The 21844-nt window shown below is 34.7% G+C and overlaps 1 protein-coding gene across 4 annotated transcripts in view; it reads left to right on the top strand.

Moving 5' to 3' along the window:
* The window catches only part of DENND1B (DENN domain containing 1B), a 269366-nt gene that overhangs the window by 88921 nt on the left and 158601 nt on the right, over nucleotides 1-21844 (top strand). For all 4 annotated transcript variants that reach the window (XM_062211550.1, XM_062211548.1, XM_062211551.1 and 1 more), the window contains exons 4-5: nucleotides 13096-13145; nucleotides 15027-15146. In XM_062211550.1, the coding sequence (XP_062067534.1) occupies nucleotides 13096-13145; nucleotides 15027-15146 (170 nt within the window). The remainder of the gene's footprint in view (nucleotides 1-13095; nucleotides 13146-15026; nucleotides 15147-21844) is intronic.

Here is a 21844-nt window from a genome sequence, read left to right as displayed (position 1 = left end):
AGTTCTTATTCATAAGTCTATCACTTAAAGGAGTTTGAAAAATGTATGTTTTTTACTGTAGATCTAATATTCTCAGTAGTAACAAGCTTAGATATCAACAGCATTGTTTTTATTTTTTATTTTTGTTTTTTGGTTTATATTCTTGTCCCAGGACTTAATTGCAAGTGAATAGACAACCTAGGGCATATAACACTTACTTTTGTGGCTCCATATTGTTCTCTCCTCCTACCACACCTTTACACTCCATTTCTTTATTTTTCTAGTCATTGGGTTGAACTTTGGATATGAAGTATTGTATAATTTTAACTCTTCATATATATATATATATATGGATAATATCCAGTAATAGAGATCAAGTAGGCATATTATTTTGTGTATTTATTTTATTATTTTTATTTGGAAGGAAGAGTTATACATAGAGGAAGAGGGAAGGAAGGAGTGAGGGAGGGAGGGAGAGAGAGAGAGAGAGAGATCAATCCTCTATCTGTTGGTTCACTCCTCACATGACCACAATGACCAAGAGCCTGGAGCTTCTTCTGAGATGATAGATTGTAACCTGGATAAAAACAAAATAAAAAATACATAAGGAAGGGCATATGGATTGAAGCTTTAGGCTGTGGTTTCAAATCCTGTTTCTACCATTTACTGCCTATGTGACTTTGGACAAGTTACTTAGCCTTTCTGTGCTTCAATTTTATTCATTTCACATAAAAAGGGAATAAAATATATGTTGTTATGTGGATTAAATGAGATAATATGTCAAGTGCTTGGATCAGAACTTGGTGTAGAGTAAGCCATGTATTTTATCATGTCTTTATTTAGAAAGATAGTAAAGACACTTTTAATTCATATTTTCTTGAAATGTCTATGGTGGAAATTGATTTCTGTGGTACTAAAACGTGTAATTTAATGTGAGTTTAGTTGTTTTTCATGGAGCAAGTGATATTAGACTTTAGGGGAACTCAAAAGTTGAATAAACCCTTAAAGATATTAGACACACACATGTTTCAATTGATCATGACAGTTGTAACAACTAGAACTTTCTAATTCATTATTAATTTCATTGACCTGGCTGCTGACTAATCACATGTTGTGATTATAATCCTATATAATCTCTTTTTATTAATTTTTATTTATGTTTAATTAATGTGTTTATGGGATACCACATGTTTGATACATGTATACATTATGTTCAATTTGGGTAAACATCCCTATTTCTTAGAACATTCAACATTCCCTTATGGGGGAAAACATTCAAAATCCTTTTGTTTTATCTAGAGAATTTTATAGTATGTTATTAATAGCTCTAGTCACTCTACTACACAACAGACCACAAGTACATTTGACTCCTATCTAACTATAGCTTAGTACCCAGTAGGTAATCTCTCCCCAACTTCCCCATCCCGTCTCTTCGACTCTCCCTTTGGCAACCACCATACTACTTTTAGCCTCTACAAGATCAACCTTTTAGACTCTACCTGTGAGTGAGATCATGTGGAACTTGTCTTGGCTTATTTGACTTACAGGGATCTCCAGTTTCATCCATGTTGCAGATGATAAGATTTCATTCTTTTGTACCCTAATCCACTGTTTGTGGGAATGTAAACTAGTATAGCCATTGTGTAAGACAGTATGGAGATACCTCAGAAAGCTGAAAATAGATCTACCATATGACCCAGCAATCCCACTCCTGGTAATTTACCCAAAGGAGATGAAATCAGCACATCAAAGAAAGATCTGTACACCTGTGTTTATTGTAGCTCTCAATTCACAATGGCTAAGATATGACATCAACCCATATGTCCACCAGCTGATGAGTAGATAAAAAAAGTGTGATTTGATATATATATATATATATATATATATAATTGAATACTACTCAGCAATAAAAAAGAATGGAATCTTGTCTTTTGTAAAAATGGATGCAACGAGACACCATTATATTTAATGAAATAAGCAAGTCCCAAAAAGACAAATACCATATGTTTTCCCTGATCTGTGATAACTAATAGAGTACCAAAAAAGTGTATATGAGTGAAACTGACATTTTGAGATTTGATGACTGTTTACAGTCCTTGTTTCTACTGTTCAGGAACAGTGTGTTTTTCTTCTTGTGATTTGTTTTGAATTCTTTACTTAGTATAGGGTTAATCTTATGAGTATAAAATAAACTGAAAGTAGATCATTGTAAATGGTGGGAAAGGTGGGGTGGGAAGTAACACTATGCTCATAAATCTGAATGTATGAAATACATGGAATGTGTTTGCCTTAAATAAAAAAATTAAAAAAAGATTTCATCCTTTTGTCTGGATGAATAGGATTCCATTCTGTATTTGTATTGTATTCCCTTTATCCTTTTATCAGTTGATAGATACCTAGGTTGTTTCCATTTTTTAAAAACATTTATTTATTTATTTCAAAGGCAGAGTTACAGAGAGAGAGACCTTCCATATGCTGGTTCACTCCCCAAATGACCTCAATGGCTGGGGCAAGGCCAGGCTGGAAACAGGAGTCAGGAGCTTCTTCCTGGTCTCCCATGTCTGTGCAGGGACCCAAATGTTTGGCCATCATCCACTGTTTTCCTAGGCACATTAGCAGGGAGCTGGATTGGAAGTAGAGCAGCTGGTACTTAAAGTGGTGCTACTATGGGATGACGATGTTGTAGGCGGCAGCTTTACCAACTATGTATGACTATGCCACAACACCACCCCCTCCATTTCTTGATCAATCAGATATTGCTGCAGTAAACATGGGGGTACAGATGTCTATTTGATAGACTTTTAATTTCCTTATATATATACCTTAAATATATACCTAATAGTAAAATCACTGGATCATATGGTAGTTCTAGTTTTAGTTTTTTGAGGAACCCCCTATTCTGTTTTCCATGGTGGCTGTACTAATGTACATTTCTACCAACAATATAAAAGGCTTCTGTTTTCTCCACATTGTCACCACCACTTGTTATCTTTTGCTTTTTTATAATGTGCTGTTGACTTCTTTATATATTCTTTTTTTTTTCAAGATTTATTTATTTATTTGAACATCAGAGTTACACAGAGAGAGAAGGAGAGGCAGAGAGAGCTCTTCCATCTGATGGTTCATTCCCCAATTGGCCTCAATAGCCAGAGATGTTCTGATCCAAAGCCAGGAGCCAGGAGTGTCTTCTGGGTCTCCCACATGGGTTCAGGGGCCCAAGGACTAGGGCCATCTTCTATTGCTTTCCTAGGCCATAGCAGAGAGCTGGATTGGAAGTGGAGCAGCCGGAATCTGAACCAGCACCCATATGGGATGCTGGCACTGTGGGCTGTGGCTTTACCCACTATAACACAGCGCCAGCCCTGAGTTCTTTATATATTCTACTTGTTATCACCATCTGACACATGATTTGCAAATATTTTCTCCTGATTTGTGGGGTGCCTCTTTTTCTCTGTTGATGGTATCCTTTTTTTGTGTGCAGAGTTTCTTTAGTTTGATGAGATCTTATATATTTTTGCTTTTCTTTCCTGTGCTTTTGTGGCCTGATCCAAAAATCCTTGTTGCTCATTACAATGCCTCACTGTTAAAGATATGTTGACTATAGATACCTAGGTTTATTTGTAGGGGGTCTATTTTATTCTGTGGTCTTATGTGTCTATTTTTGCCTTTACGATGCTGTTTTGATTACTGTAGCTTTGCTATATCTTGAAGTCAGCTAGTGTGGTGCCTTCAGCTTTGTTCTTTCTGCTCGAGATTGTTTTCGCTATTCAGAGCCCTTGTGGTTCCAAACAAATTTTAGTAATTTTTTTTTTAACTCTGAAAAATGTCTTCGGTATTTTGATGGAGATTGAATCTCTAAAAACTTTGGATAGTATGAATATTTTAATGACACTAATTCTTCCAATCCATGAATATTTAATGTCTTTCCATTTGTTTGTGGATTCTTCAATTTAATCAGTTTTAAAGTTTTCATTATAGATATCTTTTATCTCCTTCACTAAATTTAATTCTAGGCTTTAGTTATTTTTTCTAACTATTAGAAATGTGATTGTTTTCTTAATTTCTTTTGTAGATAATTTGCTATTGGTTTGTAACATTGTTAATGACTTTTTTGATTGTTAACTTTATATCCTGCTATTTAGCTGAATTTATTCATTAGTTAGAATAGTTTTTTGTTGGAGTCTCTGGGTTTTCAATATATATATCAAATTGTCACTGTTTGCAACAGACATGACATTATATATATGAGGGGCTGGCACTTTGGCATATATATATATATATACATATGTGTGTGTGTGTGTGTGTGTGTGTGTATATATATATATATAAAGTCATGTCTGTTGCAAACAGTGACAATTTGACTTCCTCTTTCCAGGTTGGAGGGACATTATTTCTTTCTCTTGCCTACTTGCTCCTAGGACTTCCAGTACTATATTGAGTAAAAGTGGTGAAGAAGGTATTCTAGCCTGTTCTAGGTCTTAGAGTGAAAGCCGTCAACTTTGCCTCATTCCGTAGCAAGTTAGCTGTTGGCTTGTTCTATATGGCCTCTATTGTTTTGATGTACATTCCTTCTACACTTAATTTGTTTGGAGTTTCTATCTGTGGTTGCTATTCCCACATTAAGTATTTATAAATTGAATATAGATATTATTTATATTATTTTACATTGAGTTTGTAAATATATGAGTTAGTACTGATTAGACTTTATACTTTTAAAAATAGTCTCTATACAACAATCTACTTTTTATAATTGTATAATTATTATTTAATTCCTGTAGAGAGAGCCTCCAAATAGTTAGGTGGACAATTGATTGTGATTTTTTTTTTTTAGATTGTATTTATTTATTTGAGCGATAGAGTTATAGCCAGAGAGAGGTGGAAGCAGAGAGAAAGGTCTTCCATTCACTGGTTTATTCCCCAAATGGCTGCAATGGCTGGAGCTGGGCAGATCCAAATCCTGGTCTCCCATAATGGTTCAGGGGCCCAAGCACTTGGGCCATCTTCTACTGCTTTCCCAGGCCATAGCAGAGAGCTGGATTGGAAGAGGAGTAGCTGGGAGTAGAACCAGTGCCCTTATGGGATGCTGGCATCACAGGGTGACACTTAGCTCACTATGCCAAAGTGCCAGCCCCTCAATTGTGATTTTTCCAAACTTTAAAAATAGATCATTTTTCTGGTTTCTACTGGTGACATTACATGTTATTAAATCTTCAAGGCTTAGAGAACTAGTAAGTATGCCATTGGTCCTGGAATGTAAGAGCCACCTGCAGCTGTATTTTAAAGACATTTTAAAGTTTTGAATCCCTGAATTGTTTTCTAAAACTCATGGTCCTATTGTTTCTATAAAATGTCACGCAAGACAAAACATAAGTCTCCTAATGGTTTATATTAAGAGTCCTCACTTATAAGACAGTTTAGGTATAGTTTTGAATTAGGTTCTAGACAGAACCAGAAAAAAAGAATAATTATAATTTACAGCTCCGGAACTTGCAAACTCAGAGTTGCATAAGACATAGTTTTCAAGTGTTTGCTCTGGAGAACACGCATGAATGTGGTGGGAAGGACGACTGCACACGGTCTATAGTCTGCCTATCAGGAGTAAAAGGAATAATCTGGTTCAGAAGAAGGTGGTCTGCAAGACTGAGGGAACATGTAAAATAGATTAACAAAGAGCAAAGAGTGTTCAAAATTAAATAGAAAGTATACATCTGTAAACAGGGTATGTTTTCGCAGGTACTTTAGTGAAATTTTTTGCCAAGAAAGTTGAAGGAAAGGCCTAATTTTAGGTTGAAGAAGATAGCAAGAAATACTTCATTCATCCCATTGGCTAATGCCTTATATAGAGTTGGTAATTAATCTTTATCAAGTAGATTAATGAATAAATGTGTTAATGAAAATTGAACTTTATTAATAAATTCTCCCTTAAAGGAAAAATGTCTGTTAGCATGGTTATTTTAAGACATTTTTAATTAGAAAAGTAGCGAATATAGCAGGCTTCTTCTCTGTATTGAAGTCATTTATATACATTGTGTAGCAATGTTTGCATCTGTTGTGTTTTGTTAAATAGAAGTAGTTGAATATATTCAAATTCCTATCCATACATTTATCTATATCTGTATCCATATAATCTATATAAAATATAAGAAAAATCTTCAAAGAAGGCAGATAAATTATTTCATATAATACTTTCCATTATTTTATATTTCTGTAGGTTAACACTTTGACATCAAGACATAGGCTGTTAATGTTGTATATAACTCAGAAAATATTGGTTGCATAAATGAATCTCTTCTTTATTGGAATTTATATCACACTTGAGAGTTATTAAAACAAGTGGTTAATTAGTAACAACACTAGTTCAGAGGGTTTTATGTATTTGACACTGTCCTAATCATTTTACATGGATTTTTATTTTATTTTCACTTAATTCTTATATAAATTTACCAATAAATTCTCATTTAATCTTGTGAGATACATTTTTGCCCTGTTTATGGATGAATTACCCGAAGCACATAGGCAGTCACTTGCAGAGCCTGAATTTGAATGCTAGCGGCTTGACTCCAGAACATGGTGCAGTTGACTACTTTGATATGCTATCTCGTGCATGTGTGCCTGTGTACATTCATTTATTTTCTAATGTTTAAATCTATCTCTATAGTTCTAAAAATCAAAAATTGTGTTTTCTTTACTCTCTACAGCATCCAGCTGCTCTCTGGAACCAAGGGAGCTGATCAATTGACTGATGGAAAATTGGGTTCTCTCTAAAACTTGGAAGAGTTATCCTAGTTATCTTAATTTCACTTATCTTTATTTAAATTATTGTTCAATATGTTTTAAATACCTTATTATCTGTTAATGCAAATAAATATTGTAGACATTATCCTGTTTTATTCCATCTTTCCATTGACCTGTAAAACATTACTAGTTAAAATTGGAATAAATGAGACAAAGAGTAGATATATTAGTCTGAAAGATTGGGGAGTTTAATATGACTATTAGGATTAAATAAAAAGTCGTCTTCTCAAGTTGATTTTTCTTAGATAAAGATAGGTAATTGCTACTGAAGTCTTTGCTTTAAAGCTTGTCTTTTTTTTGGATCAAAAAAGTTTGTTCTGAATATTTAATTACAACATCAGACTATGAGGTGTGCTACAGAAATCCAGATGCAGTAAGTTGCATATGAAACCCAACTGAATTGTGGGAAAGTGAGGATTGCACAGAAATGCACCTCCAGAGAGAGGTCACATGTGCGGTGGCCATAGCCATCAATGGCAGGAACTTCTGGAGAGCCGTGCCGATGCCTGACTGTGCATGCTTACGAATAAAAATTTAAAGGCAGTTTGCAACAGAATTTTTGACCAAAAAATAAAAATATAAATCCTTTTGCTTATATATAAATCCTGTTGCATTCTTTTTAAATGCTTCCCTTTATCATAAATTAATGAGTAATACATTATGTCTTTTATTTGCCAAGCACACCACTTATCTTATAAATATATGTTATTATTTATTTCTTTGTAGTGTTACTTTGCTCTGCTTCTGATATACACTTTTTGTTGGATTATATCAAACTAAAGTTATTTTAGATTGCAGAGGTCTCATCATTAGTCTGTGTATGACTGACACATACATATTTGCGTTCCACAGTTCAGTTCTTTGCATAGAAGAATGTATTTGTTTCATAGCATTCATTTAAATCTTCTTACTAATGTCAATTTGTTTTAACGTTTGATAGAGATTAAGAACCTGATCATTGTTAAAAACCTCAATGATTTTAGAGTTGGAACTTACAGACTTAACAGTACTTTCCCTAATTTAAGGAGGGAGAGTAAAAGACAAATTTATTTCTAACTGAAGCAGTGCATGAAAATACAAGCCAAGAAAAAATATCCCACATTGAGAACAGTTATCCTGACAGTTATTTTCTGGCTTTAGGTTTAAAACAGAGTCACCAAATTTAAAATACTCCTAAATCGAAAAAAAGAGATGATATTTAAAGAGGCTGTTTCTGTAATTTTCCACAAAAATGTAATCCTCCCATTGAATAAAGTATATCCTAACTCTTGAAAATTTTTATTTATTTGATTATTTTTATGAGAGAGTATGAGAAACCAAGTGAGTGAAAATGATATTCCATACACTGGTTCACTCTGCAAATGCTCACAGCAGCCTGGGCCAGAGTTGAAGCCAAGAGGCAGAAACTGCATCCAGGTCTTCCTTGAAGGTGGGAGGGACTCAATACTTGAGCCTTCGCCGGCTCCTCCAAGGGTGCACATTAGCAGGAAGCCAGGCTGGAAGCAGATCTGGGACTAAGACCTGGGCACTCTGATTTGAGATGCAGACCTCTCATAACTGTGTTAAATGCCCATCTCTCCACCCTGATTCAGTCACTCTGTACTGTGACGTTTCCCTTGAAGATTTAAAATATCTAGGACTGTCCCTGAAAGTTTGCTGTGATGGCCTGGAACGTCTCAGCACATGAGTTAGATATCTCAGTTCTGTGTTTTGCAGGCTTCTCTTAGCCAAGTAGCTTAGTGTATGCTTCTTTTAAGAATTTTTTTATACTTCCTTCTGTATAGTCTAAGTAGATTTAATGAACAAATAGTATCTATTCTCATTTATTTGCAGAGAAATATTAAAAGTTAATTATCTTTTAAAAAATCCATAGCTTTGTAAAGGTTAAAGTTTGCAGGTCACTCTTGTTTTTGTAAAAGTATTCTGAGTAAAATTATGTGAATGGAATTATGACATTATGTAATATTACATTTTTTTTCTTGAGAACATTAGTAGAAAATCAGTTCATTTCAGGCTTCTTTGTATATTCATGTTTCCTGGTTATTGGAAAGTGAATGGATTTGAATTCTGACTTCCATGAACAAGTCTTAGATTAAGCTGAACCCAGGTAGCCATTTTCCTTGATGGTAATTAGTAGAGGTAGGAGTGGCCTGTAACCTTGTGGCTAATTAGATATGATGGGAAGGTCAGCAGTGAGACTTCTGGGAATGGTTTCCTCACTGATAAGAAGAGACTCAGAAAAAGAGATTTGATCAATCACTGTTGTACTGCTGCTGTGTCTTTGTGTGATGAGCTGAACTGGGCAGCTCATTTTCTGAACATGAGCAGAGGTAGCCGAGGACAAAGCCAACAGACTCAGCACAGTCGAGCAGAAGTGAAGACCCTTAAGTCCTGCAGAAGGACACTGAATCAAATGATCCCTCAGCAATGCTACCTGTCACTTGTTGCTGTGGGAGTGCAACTATTCCTTATATCTATTGAGCCTCATTAAACAGATACAGTTATTCTTATTCTGTAGTCACAGATGCTATTCAAACATTCAGGGCTAACTACCTGTGTGGGTTTACAGTATGGGCAACCAAATATGTTTTGAGAAACCCTTGCCAGTGATTCTGATACTTTCTCATCTTCCTTCCAACCCTTCCCACCCTTCCTTCCTTTGAGAAATTCCATAGCAAGATAGTTAAGAAATGTAATTAAAGGACTTGGTAAATGGTTGTATATGGGCTCAAGAAAGTAAAATGGGGTCTAAAAGGCTATCCTGTGTTTTTTTTTTTTTTTTTTTTTTTTGACAGGCAGAGTGGACAGTGAGAGAGAGACAGAGAGAAAGGTCTTCCTCTTGCCGTTGGTTCACCCTCCAATGGCCGCCGCGGTAGGCGCGCTGCGGCCAGCACACCGCGCTGATCCGAAGGCAGGAGCCAGGTGCTTCTCCTGGTCTCCCATGGGGTGCAGGGCCCAAGGGCTTGGGCTATCCTCCACTGCACTCCCTGCCACAGCAGAGAGCTGGCCTGGAAGAGGGGCAACCGGGACAGGATCGGTGCCCTGACCGGGACTAGAACCCGGTGTGCCGGCGCCACAAGGCGGAGGATTAGGCTAGTGCGCCGCAGCGCCGGCTATCCTGTTTTTGATTTCGGTAACTAACTGGCGGTTGGTGCTGCCATTCTAGATGGTAAGGACTTGAAAGGAAGACGTGACTTCAGTTTTGCGCATTCTGAATTTGAGGAATCTAGGAACATTCAGCAAGGGAGGCCAGAAAGCAGTTAGATTTGTGTAATCTTTGAATTCACAGAAATGTCTAAATTATAAGACTAAGAGATGTGATCATGGTAGTTGAAGCTAGGGTGCAGATGAATTAACAGGACAAACAGAGCTTGTTGAGGTGGAAAGAGGAAGATAAGGATCTTCTGAGAACACCTATAGTTCCTAGAAGGTGGTGAGAGAAGTGGCGAGAAGGAAAATCAACTGCTTATATAAAGAATGGCATTCCTCACTTCATCTTAGCTTTTCCTCAGGGAAACTTGAAGACCTCCACAGTTGTTCAATTTTGATCAGGATGTAAACTTTATACATTTTAGTATTTTTAAAAGTAGATTGTTTTTTAAAAAAAGTTTCTATTTTTAGTATATACATTTTAGTGCTAATTGTTAAACTCAAGAGATAAAACATTAATATATTCTATCATTAGCAGCATACTCTTATGAGTTTCATCTTAATGTTTATTAGTAGAGATATATTGATATGGTACCCAAAAAAAAGCCAATGTATACGTTTTCATCAGTTGTTTTTCCAGTGATTAACCTCATAATGGATGTGTTGTTGGTGGGGCATATGCAGAAATATGTATGATTATTCCTTGCAGTTTGTTACTCACAAATCTGTAATCTATTTGTTATTTATGCTTTTTATCATTTGACTTGTGCTAGTCGGTGTCTTCTTTTTTATAGCAATAATACATTTGTAGAATTAGGAAACAAATCACTTTTCTTGGCTGAGGAAATTTCTTTAAAAAAACCTAGAAACCTGTATAAAAAGGGAAAACTGATAACTTCTGGATATTTGTTGTATTATCTTAAAATTTTCATATAATCTGTGTATGCCAATGCAGAATTGTGTGTGTGTGTGTTATAGAAAACATATGTGTGAAAGAAATACCAGTCTTTCCCCCAAAAATGCTGAAGTATAATCTTCAATTAACACTATTGCTAAAAGGACCCAATAAAGCAATTTGCATGCATTCTTTTCCTCTCTCCAATCTCTCTTTTTTCTTTTTTAACTTCAGTTTGAATAGCACCTGTAATTAAGGAAGAACACCGTGTCCTGGGAGCTAGGTAGGACTTCCAGCTATTGATCTGTGTAAACCCAGCTTATACTGTCAGGGGAGAAACAGTCAGCTGCCAAGCTGCTTTGTCACCGACATAAGCTGAGAAAAGATTTTTTTTTTGTCTATACTGTTTATACACTAGTCTATAGACCTGCTGGCTGGTTGAATTTTAAAGAGTGCGGAGGTTTAAAGACTTGTCCCCTGAGGGATGCTTCTGCCAGTTGGGAAGCGAGCTGAGGCTGTTTTGCAGAAGTGTGTGCATGTGTGTTGCTTGTGGAAGAAGGGAGGGGGAGGGTGTGAAAGATGGAGCAACTAACTGAGATGCATTCTTCTTAATTTGAGTCTTAAAATTGATGTGAAATGTATTACTAATTTGGACATATTTAGAGACAAATGTTGAGATTTAAATGTATATTCTTTATTATCAAAATTATGTGGTCAGTTTTGCAGGAGGATATGTGAATAATGTTCGTATGTGTAGTAAATATGGTATATGGCTCTACTTTAGGCGGCACAAGATAAAGATTAAGCAGTGGTGAGATGAAAATGAACTGTTCTCATTGGTAATGAACACTTTTTCAGCCTAAGTTATTTATTTCAAGCTTAATGACTCCTTTAATTGTGCTTAACAAAATATTGTCAGTAGTAAAGTAGTTAGGGCTCTCTAAATATGGAGTTTGTGCTCATAGTTATGAAGGTGCATGTTCATAGAAAGCATTTTGCCCTAAAGGGCAAAAAATGTTTATTTATATGGTGCTTTTCATTCTGCTTCTGTGAGTTAAGTCTCTTGAAGCTTTCTTAGGTGTTGGTATTAGAATTTTACAAGGTCTTAATTTTAATTGATATCTTATTAAAATCTTTATTTTAAATTAATGCAAGAAATTCTACTTTAAAGCACTCAATACTATATGTATAAACAAAGCCTAAATATTCAGATCCCGATTTCCTTTTATGTAAGCTGTGTTGGTAGAGGTGGTAGATAAGGTATTTTTTTGAGAATGCTGCTACATTGAGATATTTGCTGTTATTTCTTTTAATAGGAAATACATTAATAAATTTCTGTCTTATAAGCTTTCCTGGCTTTGAAATTGTATAATATTGTGCTTAATTCTAAAATTAACTTTTGAATCAGAGTTAATTTTATATTTTCTAGGTGTAGCAAAATAGATAGCTTTCTTTAATGTCAAATGGTTGACAGTTATTAGCATTTTGTTATAATTGTTAGTGCATATATTCTCTGAAAGGTTTTACAATTATTTTATAATGACTATAAAGTTACTGAAGTTTTAAAATCAATCAGTTTCTAAGTTTAATTTGATGATTGATTTTCATGTTAAGCAAATCTTAAGTGTAAGCACGTAGAATAGAAGCTGTGGTTTAATTTAAAGTTTTGTTTTTATGTACACATTTATGTGAGAATGTTATTTAAGATAAAACTTAGTATCAAGAGTTGAAACATACTTGTATAATTGTATTTATTTAGCTATAGAAAATCTTTTTTTTTTTTTTAAAGCATTTGTCTACAGGACATAGTGGTGGTGTTAGACTTCTCAGTAAATTCATTCTCCTGCCAACTTCATTCCCTTTTCTCTGCCTGCATTTTAATTGAAACAACATTTATATTTTTGAGCCAGGATCTGTCAGAAGTCCCTATGGCTAGTCTGTAGTACAAGTAGCAGCAGCCGTGGCTTACCCATATGGTGCGGTGCTTCTTGTAAAATCCATATGGCCTTGTTGAAGGGAATCCCAGCGGGGATGTGAAGGGTGTTAATACCCTTCAGGCCAGGCCTTTCCCTCCTGGGGCTCCTGTGGCATTGTCAGTGCAATCTGCCAAAGCCCAAACGTAATTCCTTTTTAATAATCAATTATTTTAGTCTAGGAACCTGTGCTATTTTTCTCAAGGAAAAAAAAAACTTTTTTTTCATAGAAAATGTCTTTAAAAAAGTTTTAACTACATCTTTTAAAAATGTTCTAAAGCTTTTTTTTATTTGCATTTGTAGGAAGTACTACAGACTGTGCCAAAGTTCTGTTTCCCCTTTGACGTTGAAAGGTATAGTATAAGTCATTATTTAAAATAACTTTAGCTCATTTTAGTGCACACTATAAAATGACTTTATGTGCTTTTTTCTAAAATAAAATGAAATGTGTGTTCTCTTCATTGCTTCTAACAAAAAGGGCTAGAGATTCAAAATTAAATAATATTTGCAGTGAAGAAACATTTTAAATCATTTATATCTTTTGTTTTCTCTGGTGGCCATTTAGGAAAAGTCTGAAAGGTATTGTCAGTAACATCTATTTCTTTGCATTATCTACCAGTTACATATCGTAAGCACAAGGAAAAATATTAATATGTCCTTGATGTCCTTAGAATTGTGTCTTTTAAAATTAGATATATCTATCCTGGTTTCTGTCTCACTTCACCCTAATTGAAAAGACCATCTGTGTGATGCTGTAACACTCCTGGGTTGATGTCTTCAAGAATAGCTTTATAGAAATGCTGCAATATTGTGGAAGGCTATGGGGAAACCCTCCTAGCAGTTTGAAAATCTCATTATATTTGTATTTTACTGAACAAATACTGAATGAACTACTTTTGTGTAGTTGAGATTTAATAGAATATGTAGCCCTTTGAGCATAATAACATCATTTATTGTTTTTCATGTAATTTTCACACCCTATTATCAGTTTTCTTAAAAGTGCGGTATGAGGGTAGATAAAAGAAATTTTATTTTAGGGAAATATTTTGCTAAAGTAAAGATTAATGAAAGTCTAATATTTTAACCATATTAAAAACAAAGACTTCCACCTGATTGGCTGATGAATAGTTATAAGTATTGCTGGTAAATGATATTCCTTGTTTTACCTTATTTCTGGGGAATCAATTGTGTTCCCTGCAACCCCTGCCAAGTTACAATTTTCCAATTGATAATAATGATAAAATAAAGGAAGTAAAGATAAAAAGATGTTATTATAAACCTTGGAGGGCACATTAGTTGTTGGTGGTTTTTTTGAAGTTCATAAAAGTTTTTAAAGAACTATTCCTTAACATTATATTTTAAAAATACTCATCATTTGAGATGCAAGATTTCCTGGCTAAACAGTTTGTAGTATTGGTATAATGTTTGTAATTTATTTCCATTTCCAAAAACAAAGCTGAAGTATTATGGATTATATAATTCCTTACCAGGAAAGTCATAAGATAGTTTACCTTAAGTTTTCATAAGACTAAATGCAGTCATAAAATATCCCAGACTATCAAAATGCTATTACTGAAACTATAGAAATAAGAAGCTAGACATGATGACTGAGCCCTTTTGCTCAACCCTAGCCTCACTTTCCCCAATTACACCAAACCTGATTAGATAGCAAATCATGTTGCTTTAGCTTCTAATGGCAGCCTCCACCAATTCTGTTTAATTGCTTCTTATGTTGACATTCTCACCCAATAAAGTACTATACAAAATACTCTCGGTATTATTTCTTGGAATTCTCTTTGAGGGCTACCAGCATGTTAAGGAATAAATTTCTAAGTACAAAATAAAAATATACTTTGTATTTTAAAAAAGCTCACTGGCTAAGCCTTAAAGATTTTTAGCTAATCTTGAACTGTCATATGTGTCACATGAAGTGTAAGAGGCAAGCTAAATCATTAGATGAAATATTTATATTTAAAAATATATGCACATATTTCCTGGCTATAATCTTGACATCAGACAACCAAAATATAATATCCGTAATACTTCAGCTTTGGTTTTGAAAAAGGAAATAAATTATAAACAAGATACTATAATTTATTATGATATGAGACTAATGATTTAGTTTATACATTTTCTACTCAGATGAATACCACATACAAGTATATTTTTGCTTACTTTTCTTCAAGAAAATTACCATAAAAGGCTTAGTATTTCCTATTTTTCCTATATTTTAGGGTGTCTCAAAATCAAGTTGGCCAGCACTTTACCTTTGTACTGACAGACATTGAAAGTAAACAGAGATTTGGATTCTGCAGGCTCACATCAGGAGGCAAAATCTGTTTATGCATCCTTAGGTGAGTATTTGTTGTTTAAAAAAAAAAAAAACAAAATTGATGCAAAGTAGATTACTCTCTCTCTCAGATGTTTTATATATGGGATGCAAAAAAAAAAGCACTTCTTATAGATTGTTTTTTTCCTTTATAAATCCAAGTAATTTGAAAAAGGATTTTCCTTACTTTCACCCATCCACGTACTGAACAGGCCTGACCATGCTTAGCTTCTGAGACCAGACGAGATCGGGCAAGTTCACGGTGGTATGGCTGTAAACTCCCTCCTTTCTATATACAGAATCCGTTGGGCTTAAAGATTTACCAATAACATACTCTAATTTTGCTTGAAGGACCTGATTCTTTTAATGATTTTTTGTGTGTGTGATTTTTGAAAGTTAAACATTTATATGAGTTCCAGTAGCGTGGGTTTTGCACCTTATATAGGTTGCACAAAATTCAATTAAATTATTGTATGCCCTTTTCTATCAATGAACCAGAACTTGTATTTTTTTTTTTAAGATTTATTTATTTACTTGAAAGAGTTACACAGAGAGAGAAGGAGAGGCAGAGAGAGAGAGAAGTCTTCCATCCACTGGCTCACTCTCCAGTTGGCTGTAACAGCCGGAGCTGTGCGAATCCGACGCCAGGAACCAGAGCTTCTTCCCGTCACCCACACAGGTGCAGAGGCCCAAGGACTTGGGCCATCTGCTGCTGCTTTCCCAGGCCACAGCAGAGAGCTGGATCAGAAGAGGAGCAGCTGGGATTCCAGCACTACAGGTGGCGGCTTTACTGGCTATGCCCCAGAACTTGTATTTTTGAAAGTGAATTGTTACTTAAAGGCAAAGGTTGCAAACTCTGATTCTAGGCAAAGAAGTGTTTAGAGATTTTTGTCTAGCCCAATGGGTATTTTAAAAAATGTAAAACCTGTTGGTAACCTCATAAGCTTTAGGAAGTTTTATATAAAGTTTATATTTCTTTTTTTTCTTTAGTAAATATAAATTTCCAAAGTACAGTTTATGGATTACAATGGCTTCCCCCCCCCCATAATTTCCCTCCCACTCGCACCCCTCCCGTCTCCTGCTCCCTCTCCCATTCCATTCACATCAAGATTCATTTTCAATTATCTTTATATACAGAAGATTGATTTAGTATATATTAAGTAAAGATTTCATCAGTTTGCACCCACACAGAAACACAAAGTGTAAAATACTGTTTCAGTACTAGTTATAGCATTACTTCACATTGGACAACACATTAAGGACAGATCCCACATGAGAAGTAAGTGCACAGTGACTCCTGTTGTTAACTTAACAATTTGACACTCTTGTTTATGGCGTCAGTAATCTCTCTAGGCTCTAGTTATGAGTCGCCAAGGCTATGGAAGCCTTTTGAGTTCGCCAACTTCGATCTTTTTCCGACAGGGTCATAGTCAAAGTTTACATTTCTAATTCCTTCTGAGAAGTGGAATATCTGCTGATTGTGTTCCTGCACTCTCTAATGGCTGCAGAAAGTTAGAACTTCATAGCAGGCTTTTAGCTGTGTAGTGAGCTTGTAGGTCCAGTCCTTCCTGTCCTGCCTTCATGGCTGACGTCACCTGCTCGATGAGCAGGTAGGTGAGAGCAACTCCTGCCTGCATACTTGCACTCCAGGGACTCGCTGTTGAGGAGGAAAGATTCTAAATGTTATTGTCCCTAAATAATCTTGAAAACAGGCACTGAAATGTGGTCCATAAAAGTAGTGGCCATTTGGGGGGGTGAACCAACAGAAGGAAGACCTTTCTCTCTCTCTCTCTCTCTCTCTCTCTCTCACTGTCTAACTATCTGTCAAATAAAAAAAAATCCAATTAAAAAAAAGTAGGACTCTAAACAAGTCATACTGAGTACTGGTCAACCTAGAATCTATAGAGATGCTTATAGGAAAAGAAATAACATTTGATCTATAAATTAACATATTACAAAGAAAACTTTGATATAAAATTGATGTTTTCTATATTGGCTATTTAGCTGTGTTTTTATTATTCATTGAGAATGAAGTTATTCATTTACTCAGGACAAACTTAGATCTGGAGAACTTGTTTTCAGTCTTTACAAAAGTAAATGCTTAACTGCTTTATAAAGTGATATAATGCTAATATGCCTTCATTCTTTCTTGAGGCATAAATCTTCCATTTCAATAACAATTGTATTTTAAAAATATTTTATTCAAAGCTCATTATGCTTTTAATTTGTAGATTGATTTTTCTAACTTGGAACAGGTTGGTAGGGCAAGGGCACAGGGATGACAGAGTGGGGAGTGGTTGGGAGAGCACCTTGTACCACTGTGCTTCAGGCTCAGGTTCAAAAGCTACAGCTTGAAGGGGAGCATAATTTGGGGCACTGTGCCTGATGATTTATCCTGGAAGACAACCAAAGCTGTATATGATTTCTTATTTTTCTCTATGAATTTTGGAAACTTTTCATTAAAAGACATTCACGTTTATAGAAAAGTTTCAATAGTTTAATGAACTCTTGCACAAACATCACCTAGATTTATCGGTTGCTAACAGGAATATCTCTGCTCTCACTCTCCCTTTCTCTCTCATTGTACATACCGACCCACACATGAACAAATCTTTCTTTCTCTCTATTGTTTTTCTTGGCACATTTGAGACTATCCCAGTAGTCTGTGTGCTGAAGTGTTCTTTGAGAACAGCTAATTTAGAGCATAGACTATAAATTAAGACTAAACAGAGAATTCAGATATTATGGAATTCAGCAATTCAGAAAGTTGTTGTAGATAAATAAATATCTATTCCTAAGTTATAATTAGTGTTTGGCAAATCTCTGTAAATGCTGTAGTGAGAGGGATAATGATGTTTTGGGTCCTGGTTTTTCCACCCATTTTGATGGTCTTTCACCACATTATATTTGTCTTTGTAATTATTGAAAGGAATGATACAATTTTAATTGTAGAAAATTTCTGAATGTGCTTGAATAATAAAATTAATGTTTTGGCTAATGGTTAAGATGCCCACATCCCATATTGGGGTTACTGGGTTTAACTCCCAATTCTGCCACCTGACAGTAGCTTCCTGCCAATGCTGACTCTTCAAGATCCTGGTGATGGCTCAAGGAATTAGGTTCCTACCACCAATGTGGAAAAGCTGGATTGAGTTCCTAGCTCCTTACTGTGGCCTCAGTCCAGCCCTGGATGTTGTGACCAGTTGGGGAATGAGCCAATGGATGTGCATGCCGTCTGTCTCTGCTTCTCAAATAGATAATAAAAGTTTAAAAAATATATATACTGTTGACTTTTAAGCAAATGATGGTGGCAGGCAAAGTTTTTACATACCTAACATGGAATCCTGAAACCTAAAAGACTGGTGTATTTGAATACACAATAATGAAAACTTCCGTTTGGTGGCAAATTTATAAAGAAACTTTAAAACAAAAAAATAAAGTGCTACAAATATGTTTGCAACCACTGTAACAGAGTTAATAGCCAAATACATAATAATTACTACAAGTTAATAAAAAGCCCAATAAAAAAATAAGTAAAACATCTGAATAAGTTACAGAGGAAGTGTGGATAGTACATTCACCTGTAAATGATGCTCACAGCCTTGCTGAGATATGAGAAAAAAGGCTATCAAGATTGGCAAAAATGGAAATATTTTTATTTTATTTTTTTTGAAATATTTTTAAAATATCACAAGAAGTGCACATCTTTACTATTTGTAGGACTATAAAATGGCATCCCCTTTTAAAGGGAAATCTAATCATATGTATCAGATTTTGGAAATTTCATACTCCTTGACTCAGTGCTTTCAGTTGTAGGAATTTAAATCCTGGAAATAGTCGCAAGACAGAACAGAAAAGTATGAACAAAGTTATATATTACAACATGTTTTATAATAGCAAAAATATGTTAATTGGCTAGATGTAGTCATATGTACTTCAGAACATCATGTGTTATGTAATAAATACAATTATATCTCTAAATTGAAAAAAACATAAATTACAAAATGGTGATGTGACTGTGTCTCAATAGCAGTTGATTAGGTGTGTTATGGGACACTCCCTAATAACCCCTTTGTGCCATGACTTTTCTTCCTCCAAACAGAATGTTACCTCCATTTTGTCCACTCTTACAGTCCTAGTGTCGGCAGCAGTTCCTGGCACATAAGAAAATCTTAATAGATTTAATAGATATTTGCTGAATAAATGAATGAATGATGCTTAATATGATGGAATGTTATGTGTCTTTTAGGAAAAATTATGCACAAATATATATCCTGACTTGGAGAAATGTTAATGATATTTTATAGTATGTGATGTTCTTATTTTTTTAAGGAATCAAACTATATGCATATATAAATGGGTATATATTTTAAGTAGTGCTATTAGAAAACAGATAATTGCATATTAATCTGATTGTGTACATTCTAGTAGATTAAACCCCTAATTTTGTTTACTTTATATATTTCAGCCTTTTTTAAAAAAAGATTATTTTATTTGAAAGGCAGAGTTGCAGATCAAGAGAGAGAGAGAAGAGAGAGAGAGAGAGAGAGAAAGAGCGCACTTCCATTTGCTAGTTCACTCCCACATGGCCACCAATGACTGGGATGGGCCAGGCCAAAGTCAGGATCCCAAAACTCTATCCAGGTCTCCTGTGTAGATGCAGGGCCCATGTACTTGAGCCATCATCAGGGGACTGGACTGGTAGTGGAACAGCTGGAACTGGAACCAGCCCTCATGTGGGCTGCAAGCATCAAAGGTGATCGCCCAACCTGCTATGTCAGTGTTGGCCCCGTACTTTATTTAGCCTTTATCCATTTTTTTCAATCAGCGGAAATTGTTTCAATCAGTTTTCTCCTGTTCTAAAATTCTGAGTTACTGTCATTTCTATAGCTCGGAAACTGTAAATATGAAACTACAGATATTATATTAAATGTTAGTGGGGATTTTGCTGAGTCATCTCCTGTCAGGTAAAATATACCCAAGGGTACTTCAGAAAGTTCATGGAAAAATGGAATTAAGAGGTAAGTTTTTTTTTTTTTAATCCATGCATAGTTTTTTCCAGAATATACATTTTCTATGAATTTTTGATTACTCCTCATGGTGAAGTTTGTAGGATGTGGAATTTAGCATAGGCAGTGCTTGACTGTCAGTGGATCACAGTTGTACAGAACTAACAATGGGCAGGGGACAGTGTTATGGTGCACTGTTGCAATCTGAGATTGCAGGGTGAAAAAATGACCTCTGGAAAAATAAAATATTCTAGTGAGGTGACTGTGACGATCTCAGACCCAGATATTAGTGTTTTTTCTGTAATTTCAATAAAGAGTTTCCCTCTTTCATATAAAATTGGTGCATTTATATTAAAGCATATTTCATTTTTAAGTATCCTCTTATGGGGTAATTGACTACTCAGCCTTCATTCTCAGTAGCATATTAATTAGGATTCTTGGAGGGAAATTAATTAATGTTTCTCCTTTTTTACAATGTCCTAAACAATTTTTTCTCTTGCTATCAACTGTATGTTCACAAAAAAATCTTTTCATTTGTAAGTTACCGTGTCAGTCTGTTTTAATGATTAAAAACTTTAAAAAAAATTTATAAGTTTTTTGTAAGTTTTTGTTGAGGTTGAACAGTTTAAAATTTATGTCCTTAGAAAAGTAGTCATAATGAATATGATATGCAGTTTAAGATAATTTAGTACAAAGTGAAATAAAGTACAAATTGGTAGAGCATTTTCTTTGGAATAAGCAAAAAATAACTTTGCTCATTGAATTTCTTGAATAGCAGAGACTTCTAGATTGAACATGTTAATGATGATACTAATGATGACGGTAATATAACCCGGAACATCATTTAGTGTTTGTTTTATGGCCAGCTGCTTTGCTAAGTTACTTAGATACTTTATTCAAAAAAACTACTGTATTCCTTAGAGTTCTAATCTGAAAGTTTGTGTAAAATATGTAAAAGCCACTTTACTCTTGGGTGATACTGAGACTTGGAAGTAATTTAGGTTAACCTTTGAATTCCAAGTGAGAAAATCAGAATTCTACTCACAATGCTATAAAATCATGTGTTGTTGTAAGGTTTAGGATTTAATATTTTTTTATGTTTATTCATTTCATTCACTCTCTAGTGAGGAAATATTGGAATTTAGGCCTATTTAATGTTAAAGTTGGTATTTAATACTGAATTACTGCTATCTGCTTCAGTTATTTCTGTGATGTCTACCTCAGCCTAACAAGATTTCAAAATACTCAAAATATTATTAATTTAAATTTTGCTATTGTTTGCTTTTAAAATTACTTTAATATGCTAGCAAAAATGCAAGAAATAAAAATAAAAATGCAAGAAATAACTTTTTTCCCTAATTTGATTAACGTAATTTTACAACTATAAAATTGTCGCCACGGGTTCAAAATGAAGTACTCTAATAAGGAAGACAGATTTATGTTTAGGTCCTTTGTAGTCCTCTACCCTCTTTAACTCATACCAAACTTGAAGCTTTCACACTCTTCCTTGGGTAAATCCCTTAGAAGCAGAATGTTTCAATTTTACACATTTTGTGTCAATTTTCCAGACAGAAAAATGGCCTCTAGACATTAGACATTTTTCTAGGGAAAGGCTGTTTCCTTGGTTTTATTTGATTACTATAAGTTAGGTTCCTGCTGATCACTTAGACTGTTAGTGGTTACCTGACTATTTGACAAAAACCATTTCCTTTCC

The sequence above is a fragment of the Lepus europaeus genome, chromosome 14 (assembly GCF_033115175.1).
Source record: "Lepus europaeus isolate LE1 chromosome 14, mLepTim1.pri, whole genome shotgun sequence".
NCBI classification, from domain to species: domain Eukaryota; kingdom Metazoa; phylum Chordata; class Mammalia; order Lagomorpha; family Leporidae; genus Lepus; species Lepus europaeus.
Note: the sequence above shows the minus strand (reverse complement) of the source record. Positions and strands in the feature narration are given on the sequence as shown.